General features: G+C 32.3%; 1 protein-coding gene and 1 long non-coding RNA gene across 3 annotated transcripts in view; one reads left to right on the forward strand and one right to left on the reverse strand.

Annotated features, from left to right (window-relative positions):
• The window catches only part of LOC139519525 (ATP-dependent RNA helicase DHX58-like), a 43,277-nt gene extending 33,714 nt beyond the window's left edge, over nt 1-9,563 (forward strand). For both annotated transcript variants that reach the window (XM_071311645.1, XM_071311647.1), the window contains 4 exons: nt 3,165-3,303; nt 5,889-6,128; nt 8,193-8,360; nt 8,781-9,563. In XM_071311645.1, the coding sequence (XP_071167746.1) occupies nt 3,165-3,303; nt 5,889-6,128; nt 8,193-8,360; nt 8,781-9,421 (1,188 nt within the window). In that variant the 3' untranslated portion in view covers nt 9,422-9,563. The remainder of the gene's footprint in view (nt 1-3,164; nt 3,304-5,888; nt 6,129-8,192; nt 8,361-8,780) is intronic.
• Nucleotides 9,564-14,986: 5,423 nt separating this feature from the next.
• On the reverse strand, nt 14,987-15,838 carry LOC139519527 (uncharacterized). The gene is made up of 2 exons (XR_011663618.1): nt 15,717-15,838; nt 14,987-15,187 (listed from the first exon to the last, which is right to left on the reverse strand). It is a non-coding gene; the product is annotated as an uncharacterized lncRNA (long non-coding RNA).
• Nucleotides 15,839-16,027: the final 189 nt, after the last annotated feature.

Below are 16,027 nucleotides of genomic sequence, written 5' to 3' on the forward strand. Positions count from 1 at the left end.
GTGATTACGCTCTCTTGTAACCTAGCATATGAAAATGCGACTCTTAGTGATAGGCATGTATAAAAAGGTATATGCATTTATTATTATCAATTCATCATCCTTAATATATACTAGTATGTAATATTTGTCGCTGGATATAAGTCATACATCAGTTTCATCATCATCATAAGTAATATAGCTTGAGGCTAAATCTCCGTCGTAACTTAAAGTACATTTATTACTGTAAACCAACTTATTTTCGCGAGCGATTTATTTTCACGACTTCGCGAGTAGAAAAATAACGCCAAAATAAATCGTCGCGAATATATACAACTCGGTTGTTTCCTTATTAAAACACACCAAGTAAGCTAGAAAATTGCGAAATGAAATAGCTGCGAAGTGAACTTTAAAGGGTCAAACGCGAATAATAGTATCCGCCAAAATAAATTGGTTTACAGTATATATAGCTTAAGGCTTCTTCGTCGTAGGTATTATAACTTTCAAGAGGCTTAATTCTAATCTGATATTTTAGCCAATTTATGTCGAGAACTTATCTTACGCATGCATTTCTATGCTACATAGTTTTGTTTTATAAATATCAAAGTTAAAGCCAATACAGATCATAGAAGAATGTTTAGCAAATGATCATGTCACAATTAAAACAGTAAGAAAGTGATTGACTCGTGAGACTGAAACGAAGCATAAAAACAGCAATTTCTAGTATTTCCAAATAAACGTGTACCGATCTGATAGTATCCAAAGCTGCTGAACACTATCTTAAAAGCAACTACAACTAATAAACAAAGAATAATTATCCAGTTTTTGATATTGATCAATTATGTCGTACTGTTACACCATTGACCTAGTATGGATGTGCCTGTCCCAAGTTAGGAGCCTGTAATTCAGTGCTTATCGTTTGTTGTGTTTTCGTTTATTTATTTTTTACAATTATTTGGCTGTTAGTTTTCTCGTTTTAGTTGTTTGACATTTGTTATTTTTGTGGCCTCTTATTGCTGACTATGCTGTATGGGCTTTGCTCATTGCAGTGGCGGATCCAAAGATTGGCCGGGGGTTGGAACCCTCCTTTTTTGGACGATCAATGCATTGAATCGGGACATGTAGTTGGAACAGCCCCCTTTTGTCCTGGGTAAGAACCCCCCCCCCCCCCTATTTTGAAAATGGCTGGATCCGCCCCTGTATTGAAAGCCTATAGTTGTTACAATTTCTGTGTCATTTGGCCTCTTGTGAAGAGTTGTCTTTTTGGCAATCATACTACACCTTGTTTTTTGTACATTAAGTATGTCATGCCAAAAGCACAGAGTGTCTGTAGGACCATAAGTGGTCATAACTGTTTAGCAAATTATATGTAGTTTCCATGTGAGCTTTAGATTACACGTCAGTATCTAAAAGTATATCCCAGCAAACAATGCATGTTCAAAGAGCAAAACATTCTTGCAGTGTATGCTCCGCTCCGTCATGCTTTAATGCAATAGGACGAAATACGTTGAGTTAGGTCAGTTATGTCGATTAAAAACATTTTATTGGAAATCTCTAGTTAACGATTTCATTGTGCAATATTACTTATTTCATAAAATTACCCCAATAAAGTAGTACGCTTTCACGAATCATAGAAATATTACTATAGACTTTTCGCCAATACGCAATTACATGTTGTTATTTACACACTTTACACAAGTTGTTTATCTATGCCATTAGTAGACTGCTTCTTAGTGTTCATTACACGGAATTGATAAATATTACCGTGTTAAAACCGCAAAAACTAATTTCAGTACATGCAAACATATGCATGTTAGAAAGTTTAAAGACATGTCAAGGCTTAGAAATAAGAAAAAAATGTGAATGCAGTTTATGTTTTAGAAACATTTTGATTGCAGTTTTTTTTTTATTCAGTAACCTTTATGGTATCACAATAGCAATGGCTCAAATAGTTTATCAAATTAAGCTATAAAAAAGATTAAATGTAATCGAAAAAAAATCGAAAAACATACAGATTACCAACAACACACATAGAAACAATTGCTTTTCTTTTGCAATGAAAATGTATATCCTTCTAAGGAAAATACTTTTATATATGGATCTCTCACTACAGGTGAGATTACAGAATTGGACTATCGCCTCTTTCATTCATTTGCTAATGGAGTTTTGTCCCTAATACCATCATTGAAATGTATGAAAGGTGCTACGAAATTTGACCGTCTTTAGCAAAGTGTTTTATCCTTCTTGATTTGATCAGCACTTCAAGTTTTGAATGAGTTTTGAAATTTCAAATATTTCGGTCTCGAGAATTACTAAAAAAGACATTAATTGTTGAACTAATTGAATAGTAATTATAGCTGGTCCCATAACTATAATGGTCGACGTAAATTAAGAAATAATTCATAGGGGCTTGAATATATCGTGATTTTACCACGGGTTGGCACTTAATGACAAATATTTTACCCTGAGCGATAGCGAGGGGTAAAATATCGGCATAAAGGGCAAACCCGTGGTAAAATCTAGATATATTCAAGCCCCCATGAGTTATTTCGATTCTAATAGGACAAATACGGCAATTCTTATGGATTGAAGCGCTCTAGGTGGAGGAAAATATTTGCCGTTCCCATAAATAAACGCACTATCGAATTGTCGTAAAAGAACGGAGCAAACAGAATTAGTGACATGCTCAAACTATTTACATTAACGTATTTAGATAGTTTTGAATGAATTTAAATGATAATTTTCTTATATGTCTTATATGTATAAAAAAAATTGACTTATACCACATTCTAGCATCATTTGTATACGTTTTCTTGTGATGATTTTCAGTTCTACAAGCGTGTTTGTTTTTCGTAAAATGCTAAAATTCTTACGTCATCTTTCTATGACGTCGGATAATTCATTCATAAAAAAGCATATGACGTGGGTTTACGATCAGAACAGCCAAAGCAATATATTTATATTTTACCACGGGTGTTTACTCAAAGCGTTTGAAGGACGTCATGTTAGAATGCTAAAAGTTAAAATCACAAAAATACTGAACTCAGAGGAAAATCCAATCGGAAAGTCCATAATCACATGGCAAAATCAAATGACAAAACACATCAAAAACGAATTGACAAGAACTGTCATATTCCTGACTTGGTACAGGCATTTTATATGTTTTTGAAACAAGTATTTATTTACAGGTTTATAACAAAGTCTTGATTATCTATGAAGATGCACGAGTGGAAGATGCAATGCAATATCTTGAACGCAATCTGAAATTTATCAACGAAGGAATGTACATAGATGCTACCGTTGAAAAAATGCTAAATATTTACCAAAGTAAGAATTGTATAATCGAGAGGAATTCCTGTGAATGAATGAAACATACCCTAAAATGTATCTTGTACTTTTTTTTGGTCTTATTTTTTTTTTAGCTCGTCTAATTGTATCTGCAAAATATGTTAGTAAATCTTACCTTGCTGATAAATTTTTATTTAAAGTTGTTATTTATCTATAATAATTGTATCATATAAAGTAAAACGAAAAAAAAAACCAAAATGGTGAAAATCGTCATTGAAGGGCAATAATTCCAATAAGCAGTCGTCGTACGATTTCTTCCATTTGTCTGAATTGAAGTTTCTCTAAAAGTTATCAAAGGTACCAGGATTATAATTTAGTACGCCAGACGCGCGTTTCGTCTACATAAGACTCACCAGTGACACTCAGATCAAAATAGCTATAAAGCCAAACAAGTACAAAATAAACTGTTGAAGAGCATTGAGGATCCAAAATTCAAAAAAGTTGGGCCAAAAACGTCTAAGGTAATCTTTGCCTGGGATAAGAAAATCCTTAGATTTTCAAAAAAAAACCAGTTTTGTAAACAGAAAATTTATAAAAATGATCACATTATTGATATTCATGTCTGAGCTGGTGATACCCTCGGGGACGAAACGTCCACCAGCAGTGGCATCGACCCAGTGGAGTAAAAGTTATCAAAGGTACCAGGATTAAAATGTAGTACGCCAGACGCGCGTTTCGTCTACAAAAGACTCACCAGTGACGCTCAAATCAAAATATTTATAACTAAATCTAAATCTATCATAGTTTTCAAGATAATAAGCATAAATGAAAAAAAATCGGTTAGCTTCGTCATTTAAGACAAACACTCTTATAATATGTATTAGAGTTCTTCTGACTGTTTTGACGAAGAATTGTTAGAACTTAAAAAATGTTCTGCCCCTGTCAGATGTTCTCTATTTATATAGCATAACGTCTTCCGTGTCTAAGCAGAAAGTAGATGAACCAAGGGTATGTAAAAGAACGTCTCGTCCTTTTTCATCGGAAGGTACCAATACCTAGCTTACTGGTAGATATTTCGTATCAACTTCACAAATACTACACGATGGTCTTGATGTATAGATTCTGCGTACTGACGTTGTTTAACATCTTAATACGTGTTATAGTGTCGTTTATTTGACATTTTGTTATATTACTTTTACTGTTTGGTCCGTTTTTGCTAATATCTATGTGACGTGGCTCTGTACTTATGCATCCCGTCTTTGTGTTGTTTACATTATCTTTTATAAAGTTGATTTGTCCATGTAAATTTGTGTGTTTCATCCCTTAAAATGAACGCATTCGTTTATTAAAATAAATATTTGGTATATTTAAAATATAATTAATACAAAGAATGTATGCACATTTAGCCTAGTATGTTGAATTGCAGGAACCCTATTAACTACGGAAGCGCATTAGGGCCTTATTTGGAATTGTCGACTTTAATCTTGGAATTATCAACTTAAAACTTGGAATTTCCTACTGAATCTTTAAATATCAACTTTAATCTTGAAATTATCAACATAAATCTTGGAATTATTAACATTTGTCTTTGCATTATCAAATTAAATGTTGGAATTTCCAACTTTAGTTTTCATTAAAATGAATATTTGGTATATTTAAAATATAATGAGTACAAAGTATGTATGCACATTTAGCCTACCTAGTATGTTTGTTATTTTCATGTGTCATCAACTTAATTTGGCCTTTACCTTTTTTCGAGCGTCACTATAATGATTAGTTTGCAGACAAAAGTTAAACGCGACGTTTTTAGCCCATTAGTAAGCACTTCGGTGTTGACATGAATAACAATTATTTGGTCAATTTGATAAATTCACTGTTTGCAAAATTATAAATTATTCGAATAACTAAGGATTTTCTTATCTCCAGGTATAGATCACCTTAGCCGTTTTTAGCACAACGTTTTTGAAATGTTGGGTCTTAAATGCTCTTCAACTTTGTACTTGTCTGGCTTTCTAAATATTTTTATCTGAGCGTCACTGATGAGTTTTATGTAGACGAAACACGCGTCTGTCGTATTAAATTATAAGCCTGGTACCTTTGATAGCTATTTATACTACTGGGTCGATGCCACTGCTGGTAGACGTTTCGTCCCCGATGGTATGACCAGCCCAGTAGTAAGCACGTTGATGTTGACATGAATATTAATTATATGGTCATTTTCATAAATTTACTGTTTGCAAAAGTATGAATTATTCGAAATACTAAGGATTTTCTTATTCCAGGCATAGATTACATTAGCCGTATTTGGCACAACTTTTTTGAAATTGTGGGTCCTCAATGCTCTTCAACTTTGTACTTGTTTGGCTTATTTAATATTTTGATATGAGAGTCACCGATGAGTCTTATGTAGACGAAACGTGCGTCTGGCGTATTAAATTATAAGCGTTGTACCTTTGATAACTATTTACACTTCCGGGTCTATTTAACCTGGTTTATGTGGTACCTTTTTATGACTCAGAATCGTGCAATATGTGAACATGGGATACAGGTCGGTTAAGCAGTTTATGATTCAAATAGAACACTATTGTATTTATTTAATACACAAACTACTTTTACTTCAATAGAAAGAAAACTCTTATTAGCCGCCTGTGTTGGAAATGTACATCATATTAACCCAAAACTGGAAGCGTTAAAAGATATAGTATTCAAGCTTTATACAGAAAAGCCTGATTCAAGGGTCATTGTATTCACTAAAACTAGAGAGTCAGTCCAGGCCATTGGAAATTGGATGAACGAAATAGATGGTTTAAGTTGTTTAAATCCAGTTATATTTGTTGGTACTGAAGCTAGTGGAGAGAAAGGAGGTGAGTAAAGTGTGAATTGCAGGAACCCTATTAACTACGGAAGCGCATTAGGGCCTTATTTGGAATTGTCGACTTTAATCTTGGAATTATCAACTTAAAACTTGGAATTTCCTACTGAATCTGTAAATATCAACTTTAATCTTGAAATTATCAACATAAATCTTGGAATTATTAACATTTGTCTTTGCATTATCAAATTAAATTTTGGAATTTCCAACTTTAGTTTTGGAATATACAACTCTAATCTTTGAATTATCAACTTCAATTAATCATGGAAATAAAAGCTATTAATAATTTACGGAAGATCAACTCCAAGAATTTTGTTTGGTATGATAACCGTAACTTGATTACTAGTATGAGATAGCCGTTACTTGGACATTAGCCTGGTAACTTGTTAGTGATGATCGTAACTTTCTTTATATGCTGACAGGCGACTTTGTATAAATCGTGTTTGAATGTGTGATAGTGTGGCTAGAGCAAGTGAATAATTTACTAATTTAGTTGTTTGCTTTATAGATATAGTCTTTATATTTTACAAGTTATAATTTACGGTAAATGTTCATCATGATGAGAAGGAGAGGCAAACATTTTCCATGTTCACACATGATTAATGGAAACTATAGTGTTTAAATTATGTTCTTTTCAATTAAAGATATGCTTTAGGTCACGGTATCTTATTTTAATGTATATCTCGTTCCCTTTTGTACATGATGCATTTGAATGAATCGCCATGACTATGCATTTTATACAATGTAATTAGATAAGATGAATAACAGTTATTAATGATAACGATCAACAAATTCTTTAAGATTTTGTATTTTCCATGCCAAATGCAATGACTGAAAAGCAAAATGTTCTTATCGCTCCTCAAACACTTTTGTTTCGTAAACTGAATGTTGTATCAGTTCCTTTGATCTGGGTAGATAAGGTGTGCACCAAAACTGCGTCTGCACTAGACGTAAAAGTACACATATAAATTGAAGTTACCTAGAGTTTTAAATGAAGCAATAATGGTTTCTAAAATTTAGTATAGTTTTAACACATGAAGCATTATATTCTTAATATCGTTGACATGTGGTTGTCCGGAATAGTATACCAATATTTGTATAAATGATCATGGAAATTGCAAATTTACCTTATGTTGAAAAAATATTTCGATCACGAATGTTGTTCATGCATTTGTTGTTATCTTTACACAACTTTTTTTATTTAGATATTTTGTAGTTGAGGGTTCTGACAAAGTCAGTTAGTATGATCATAGACATATTTTAAACAGTTACGATTATCTTTCAAATTATTTGTTCACAAGTTATGACTTTCTTCTTCTGGAGTAACGGTGATCTTCCGTAAATTTTCAATGGCTATTATTTCGGTAACAAGGTCACATATGATATTAAGAACACTCACATACAACAATACTGTACATATCAACCTAGCGGCTGAGTAATTCTTTAAAACAACACGTGTACACGGAGAAATCACAAAAAGAATATTTTACCTGTTTTGGGCTTGGCCCAGTTGGGATCACCGTAACTGCAATTACGATGATCAGTTTAACACCAGGGATAATTGGAGCTGAAAAATGGGAAACAATATTGTTTTTTAGTTTACCTCTCCCAAAGGTCAAAATGAGCTTGGCGTCTCTCGTCCGTCGTCGTCGTTAACTTTTTACATTTTGAACTTCAAGTAGAGAACCACTGAATGGAATGAAACCAAACATAACATTAATGATCATTATGAAGTTTTGTATCTGTGCAGGCGATAACTGCCAGCAGGGACTTAAAATAGTTTATTATTGGACCCTATGGGAAATACATTCAAATATTTTCTTTTAGAGAACCAATGAATTGAGTGAAATCAAACATGGCATGAATGTACCTAATAAGTCAATTGTGACGTGAATCATGTGCAGCCCGTTCTTTAAAACCAGGATGACACGTTGGGACACACATTTCAATCTTAATTTGCAAAGGGGCGGGGACATTGTTCTTTTGCGTAGCAACCTTTTTTTTAAATTCTTATTGTACTTCCTAGTTTATTAAATATGCATCCATTTACCTACAGGTATGACAAAGAATGATCAAGACAATATACTGCAGCATTTCAAAGAAGGAAAACATAAAATAATTATAGCAACATCTGTAGGAGAAGAAGGGTTAGATATTCAGAAATGTAACCTTGTCATCAGATATGATCATATGACAAATGAAATAGCCATGGCGCAAGTTAGAGGTATCACTATATAATTCTGTATTTATATTACCATGATGTATGCTCATTATCAGCGGAAACAGAGGAAAATGGCAGTTCATATTAACGAAAATTTGTGCAAACATTGTAATTGATTTAAACTTTTTGAATGAAAGCATATTGAACTAACTAATATGTATCTGAATGAATTTCCAGCGTTCTCATTCAAAACATATCTGTTTTTGTGTGTTTAAATGGAGACAGCACGAGTCCCGTGTCTTTTATAGAAGACTCGCACCTTTCCACTGTAAATTTTTCGTAAAATGCAATTTTATAGGGAGCTGTAATCATATATTGGAAAATCGTTAAAGATATAGCTGCAGATTTGTTTTTCATCAAATAGAAAGTATCTTTTATGTATGTGAACGAAATAACATTTGAATTGTTGCCAATTATTTTCAGGGCGAGGATGGAATGATGGAAGCAAGTATTACGTAGTTGCCAGTGAAGAAAAGATGACAGCGGAAAAAGAAGAATTGAAAATGATAAGAGAAGCTAGAATAAATCAGGCAATAATTCATCTACAAAACTTTAAACAAGATAATGAACAGAGATTTATACAAGAAATAGAAGATTTACAATTGGAGGCCATTATTCAACGAGAGTTGGAAAATACAAACAGAGGAGGCAGAATCATTGGTGATTTTGAGTTTGAAATGAAATGTGAAAAGTGTAATGAATTCATCTGTATGTCAAAAGACATAAAGAAGATTCAGAGAGCTCATCATGCTGTGATTGGAGAAGAAATAGCAAATCATATATATACAATCAGGATGCCGAAACCTACTTTTGAAGATGACAATATAAAAATGGGTTGTGGTAAAGTCAATTGTAACAAATGTGGAAAAAATCTTGGAAGTATATTTATTTATAGAAAAGCACAATTCCCAGTTCTGAAAATTGAAAACCTCCTGGTATCTGATAGCCTTGGTAACACAAATGTATACAAAAAATGGAAAAAGTCCCCTTTTGTAATTCAAGATTTGTCATCACAAAATTTATTGGATAGAGCTAGGGGAATACAGTATATAATGGAAGATTGAAGTAAAAGAGAAAATATCCAGAGTTTGTTGGTGAATTTTGAAATTTAATGTAAGATTTTGTTCTAGTGGTAACAATATCTCAAATTGACAATTCTTTCTGAAATATTGAAATCAAGGTTTGAGGAATTTAGAAGCACCGGCTGGATCCAAGAACTATAGTTCTCTGGTACAATCTTATTATTCTTGGTCCAGCTTGAATTACTAATTGTCAAAAGAGTTACGTTAAATCATTTGTTTGTTGGTCTTCATGTTTACAAACTATTCTTAACATATTGATAAATATTTTATAAGGTTGTATAGAGATTCCTAAAGTGTGATTATCTAAAAACATAAATACATATACTTTAACAATTTACACATTGAACATTATTATTTTAGTCGAAATGCTTTGCTGTGGATAAATTAATGAGTTGATTAATAATTTGTAACAAAATTTGTAGTTGTATTTAGTTGTTGTACTCTTCATTGTCATTATGTAGACACCTTGCTTAATACCAAACTAGCTTTTGTTATGTATATGTTACCATAAATAGGTGAAATTAGGAATTACACGTAATTACTAAACAATTCAGTAAATACCTGTAATTACTTATTAATTTAGGAATTATATTTATTTACTGATAAAAAAAAATACAGATTGTTTCAGTGATTACAGATATTCACTGAGTTTTTTGTTTATTTTTACAGCTATTTACTGACTTGATATTTTGTATTAAATTAATTCAATCAAGGTTTCTTGAGAAAAAAAAATCTGGAAGTATCTTTTCAAAAATTAGATTAGATGAGGGGAATTCCGAATTATGTGCTATATTGAATATTTATGGGGAAAGTATAAAGGACCGTTAATTTATTTTAAGTTTCACTTTTGTTACTAAATATTCAAAATATTTCAATCCCTCCTCCCTAACCACACATACATTCTTCGCAATAAATCCCTACACCAGGCAGTTGTACCATACTGAAATAAAACTCTAATTTAAATTTAGAATTGTTGGTTAAGTACGCAGATCAAATGAAATCATATCAAAAGCTTTATATTAAGTCGGTACATATACAAAACAGTGTGGTAGAAATTTTATACGACATAGATATAACATTCAACACAACTACATAAATGAGGCATCATGCACATAAAGACTCCGTTATTAAAAATATAAAAAAAATATAGCAGTTTGAATTTTATAGTATAGTTCCTGTTTATCAATTTGTGTTAAATTAAAAATGTTTGCATCCATATTTCTTTGTTATCTATCAATGTACAATATATTATCCGGCATATTTGTATACTGAAAAACCTAAGATAATTATGTTTAGTAACTAGATATTATACGACTATTTCTATAATAAGAAACAAACTTCAATTACTTGAAAAGGGAATTGTGTGGCTGACAAATCATCGAAAATGTGGTGGTGTTATGACGTAAATACTACATGGAAGTTCATAAGAATAAGATTATAAATTCTTCTACAATCAGGTCAGTGCACTCCACTGATGGTCCTTTAGTAAAAAGTCATATATATAATAGCCTCATCACATCTTGAGACCTCTTCTGAACAGTTGAAGGTCCAAACCACTTTTTGGTTACCTAAGCTACAGAAAAGACCCGACCAATATCGTTTAATAACACATGGCGGGATGTATCGATAGTTAACTAAGATACCAGGGTTATAATCTAATACTCCAGACGAGCGTTTCTTCTACGTAAGATTTTCGAGCCACACCTAAAATATATTACTAAAATTAGATAAAATGTGCACTCAAAAACATGTTAAATTAATCCCGCCACATTCTTTACGTGACTGTCCCAAGTCAGAAGCCTGCAGTTCAGTGGTAGTCCTGCATGGGTTTATGTCTGTCATATTTGTTTTTCAACAATTTGTTATGAATTGGGTCGTGAGTTTTCACAATTGAATTGGTTCATATTTTTTTTATCGGGCGTTTGATAGCCGACCACACGTTGTGGCACTATTTTCAATGTTGTAGGCTGAACGTTGATCTATAATTGTTTACATCCACTTCATTTGAACTTTGGTGGATAGTTGTATTATTTGCAATCATATCACATCACGTACGTTGTTTTTATATTAAAAAGTGCAAGCGTACAGGGACAAATTAAAAGAACACCATATACCATGCAATTAAGATGATAAATAATGTCATTACCTATAACCTATAACTCACGACTATCATGCGTTATTTGTGAAATTGATACGGAATATTTATCTTCAAGTTTGGTATCTTCCGACGATTTTGTTAAGAAAGGACGAGACGGTCTTTGACACTACCTTGGCTCATCAACTTAATAAGTCAAAGTAACAGCTGCAAAGTCTTTTATACCGAAATAGTTGAGACATTCATATCCCATATGCAGGCGAAGTTGGTATATTGCTGACTCATACGATAATAAGAGCATACTGATCACTTGTTTTTCTGTGTTGCATGTTTTACTGTTTTGTTCACTATTAACTACATATTCCGTATTGTATACCAAAATGAGAAATTCATATAGTGTGCTACCATATTTTTATTCAAAAAAACATCGTGGATTATATCTTTAAAACAATTCTTAAATTTCACATGGGGAGTGGTGGCATAGTTATCAAAGGTACCAGGCTTATAATTTGTATACAGGGTTAAAAAAAATCAACTGTATTTTTTATTAAAATATTTTCAGAGAGAGATCGAAATTTAAAATTATCAGGAAGGTATGCAGAGTATTTTTTTTAATCCACATATATGATTAATACCACTACGCGAGTAAACAGGTTAACAATATTTCTGAAGACCTTATTTCACTGTGGACAAATTGTCTGTCAACCTCATAGACAACTCCTAAGTCGAATATGCAGATTAGCCGGTAATGTACGGAACTAACCGTTGTTTGCACGGAATTTTGTACAGCTTGTATTAATTTGAAGAAAAAAAACACCACGGAAAGTCCTCAGATTTGCTGTTCAATGTAAGGTTCATTGAAGCCACGAAGACGTATATTATCCTTGTTAAATGCTATATGTTTTGGTATGTGCGATTTCCTGAGTGCTCAATTACAGTGAAATGCAGTCAAGTTCAGCGTTTGATAGTTCATTGATTACATTCTGGCGTATCACAAACAATCAACTTGTAACGTCTCATTTCATTGGCCGTAATATTCAAATACATCAATTATCGTAGTATGCACGTGAATTGACACCGGTGACCGACAATGGAATGTACTATGTTACTACGAACGTAAATAGTTTACTTATCTTTGGTCAAAAGATTAAACAAATGTTTTGTTAATTTAGATAGAAGGGTCGAAATGTTATACGATCTTATACTGGATTTTTTTTTTGCATGCAGCAACACAATTATGAAAAATATAAGGATAAAATAAAAAAACATGTGCCGCTTTTATACGGATGAATATATGAACCACTTTTAATTTCTTCCATACTGACGCTATGTTATTATCCTGACAATGTCGTAGTTACTTATAATAAGTATCTCATAATACTGATCCCTTACAATAATTTATGATGGGTTGCACATTCCTCTTTTGTTATTTTCATGCGATAAAACAAACACACAGTAGCTAAGCATTTGGTCATTCAGAAATAACGTATCATAAACGGAGAAAAGTGTCCCCCAAAGGTAGAAACAAGACAACAATAATCGTATCATTTGTGCACATGAATAAATTCAGCGAAGGCATGTTGGTGTAAAAAGCTTTGAAATGTTACATTGGCGAAGATTATTTCGTTTGCATGTGTCGAACTATATAATAAATAAATACGTGTGAGAAATGTCGTAATTTATAAAGACCAATATAAATGTACTGTTTTCGATTTTCATTGGATGAACATTTATCTTTTAATTTCATACCGTAGGAATAGAGCTTTACATAACATTGTTGAACTATCCGCCACAGTGATCTATGGTAGTATGCCTGCGCATTTAAAATGAAATACAAAATCATCATCACATGTATGATAAACTGATAAACGAAGTCTCAAGAAATTAAGGATGACTAAATGCATGTACAAGAAGGAACTTATTTTTAAATGAATAAACACGCTTTTTAAAACTGATTGTTTTCTATGCTTCTATTTAAATATTTACAGTATAAAATTTACGTTCGATTTTCAACCGAGAATAGCAATACCACGGGTGTCATTCGGTTTATCGAGAGAAATGGGCGTGAAAGAATATCTAACGGCGGTCAAGTATTGAGAGACGATCGTGAAAGTTCTGGTAACGGATCGTGAAAGGCATTTAATGTACATTCTAGTTCAGAATCTTTGAAAAAATCGCTTAATTTTCAAAACGCGGAACAAATCCGAACAAACAAATATGTCTGTCAATATGGTTTAACTTCCTCAACATAACTGTGAAAGAAGATAAAGAAAATATGAAGTACTTTTTGAAAAAACACAAAAGGCGCAATGCGTGTCTATGAAATTTATTACAAATAACACGCTTTGTGTACCTATAATGGTCATATTTCAGAATATCTTGATATATTTGAAATTTAATCTTTGGTGTATCTGATAGTGCAGTAAAATTAAAGTATGTTCTTCCATTAAAAGCGTTAATTTGTTTATGAAAACCTTGAATTTGTTGAATTTCCATCAAACTTGATCGTGAAAGATCAGGCAACGTATTTTTTCGATCGTGAAAGAAAATGCGTGTCCAGACTTAATACTAGTAATCAGAAATCAGTATTTCTTTTACCATTTGATAAATCTGCAAGTGGTTGAAGCCTGTAACTATATTGATAAGGATGAACATTAAAGCTATTATCTTTTTTTTTTCTCTATTCAACACTTTACCTCGAAAGTTTAAAGAAACCCAACTAATAACGTGTCTAAATAAGTGTGAAAGATTTAGCTCTGTGAATCGGTCTAGTGCACTTCAGGCACACTGACACTAGTTAGCTAATAATAACCAAAATGTTATCCATCAAACAAAAAATCATAGCAATAACAGCACATTTCATGTGTAATTTTGGATTGAACGATAAGCAACATTTTGTGCAACAGAACTTTTTATGTTCTTTATAAACAACGCAGAAAAGGATTAAATTTAACTATATAGTACATATTATAGAATACCAAAGCGCAAATGCTGTAATGTCTTGTTTGATTTACTTATGATAGTATATTTGTTGAACGTTTATAATATCAAGGGTTTTACTAGAAGTGTCAAATGCGCTTAAGATTATCAATGTTTGATAAAAAAAAAAAGGTCAAGGTCAGATAAACCTTGCCATACAGATCTCTACAAATATCCCGTACACCAAATAAATGTGTTCCGATCCTTACAGTGCATTAGAAACTGGCAAATGTAAAAGTTATGCTTAGCCAATTAGTTCGAAACATAAGGTCAAAAGTATATGAACTCTGACCGACAGCCAGACATAGACATCTTTCTATCATTTAATAAATCAAACACAATTGAAATCATCATGGTCATATAAGAAACATGCAGACAGACATGTAAACCATACACGAAACACCTTGTCGCTATTGCATACATGTATATATTCAAAAGGCCAAACAACATAAAACATAAAACAAACATTTTACCAATGATAACAATTGGTAATAACTTTACTAACTCATTCATTTCCACATCATCTTTACAATATTTGTGTGTTGCTTCTGTAACAATATCTGCATCTTCATCCTCTTCCATTGGCTCACCTTCACTGGAATTTTTTTTCGGCGTTTTGTCACCCACTGTCTTTTCTTATTGCCGTAATTGTAATTTCTTTTCCTTTTCATTTTCTGAAAATATTAATACTTTGAAATGCTTAAACCTATGGAGGATATTGACCTATCTAGCCTGTCTCAATACTAATAACAAATATCAATTATCATATAAAGGAAGAATAATTTGAACGTCTTCGTAGCATCAGATCTTTCACGATCCTTTTCACGATCTTCAAAAATGCGGCACGTGATCTTTCACGATCCAAAAAATCAATTTTGTGTGTATAGTTCTTTATTTACCAAGTTTCAGATTATATTTATACAAAATAACTATGAGAACCGTTTAATTAATTCAAATGCAATGCCCTTATTTTGATAAACGTAGTTTATCAAGTCGAATTTGTGAAAAAATCGTGTTTGTTTACATTTTTTATGTCATTGAAATGTCGAGAAGCAATCTGCCTTTTGTCGTTTTGTAATAACTGTGTTCTTTTGAAACTGGATATTCTGACATACTGATCATAATGTTGAACCATTTTGACAGACAGTTTTATTTTATTGTAAATGTGTCTGTGTAATTAATTAAATTAGAATATTTACTGACCTTTCATATGTCTTCTCGATTAAATGTCTTTCACGATCCGTTACCAGAACTTTCACGATCGTCTCTCAATACTTGACCGCCGTTAGATATTCTTTCACGCCCATTTCTCTCGATAAACCGAATGACACCCGTGAAAACAGTTAATCATAAATTCATGAAGTATATCGCTGGAGTTTATAAAGTACATTTTCTTCCACTGTGCTATGGTTTGCCATCTCCATTTTTTTCTAAACAAAGCATGGTTGGTTACATGTTCTGAATTTACTTAAGATTTCGGCTTTTTTTTTCAAAATCAAGTAAACTGAATCAGA

The sequence above is a fragment of the Mytilus edulis genome, chromosome 4 (genome assembly GCF_963676685.1).
Source record: "Mytilus edulis chromosome 4, xbMytEdul2.2, whole genome shotgun sequence".
Lineage (NCBI taxonomy): Eukaryota > Metazoa > Mollusca > Bivalvia > Mytilida > Mytilidae > Mytilus > Mytilus edulis.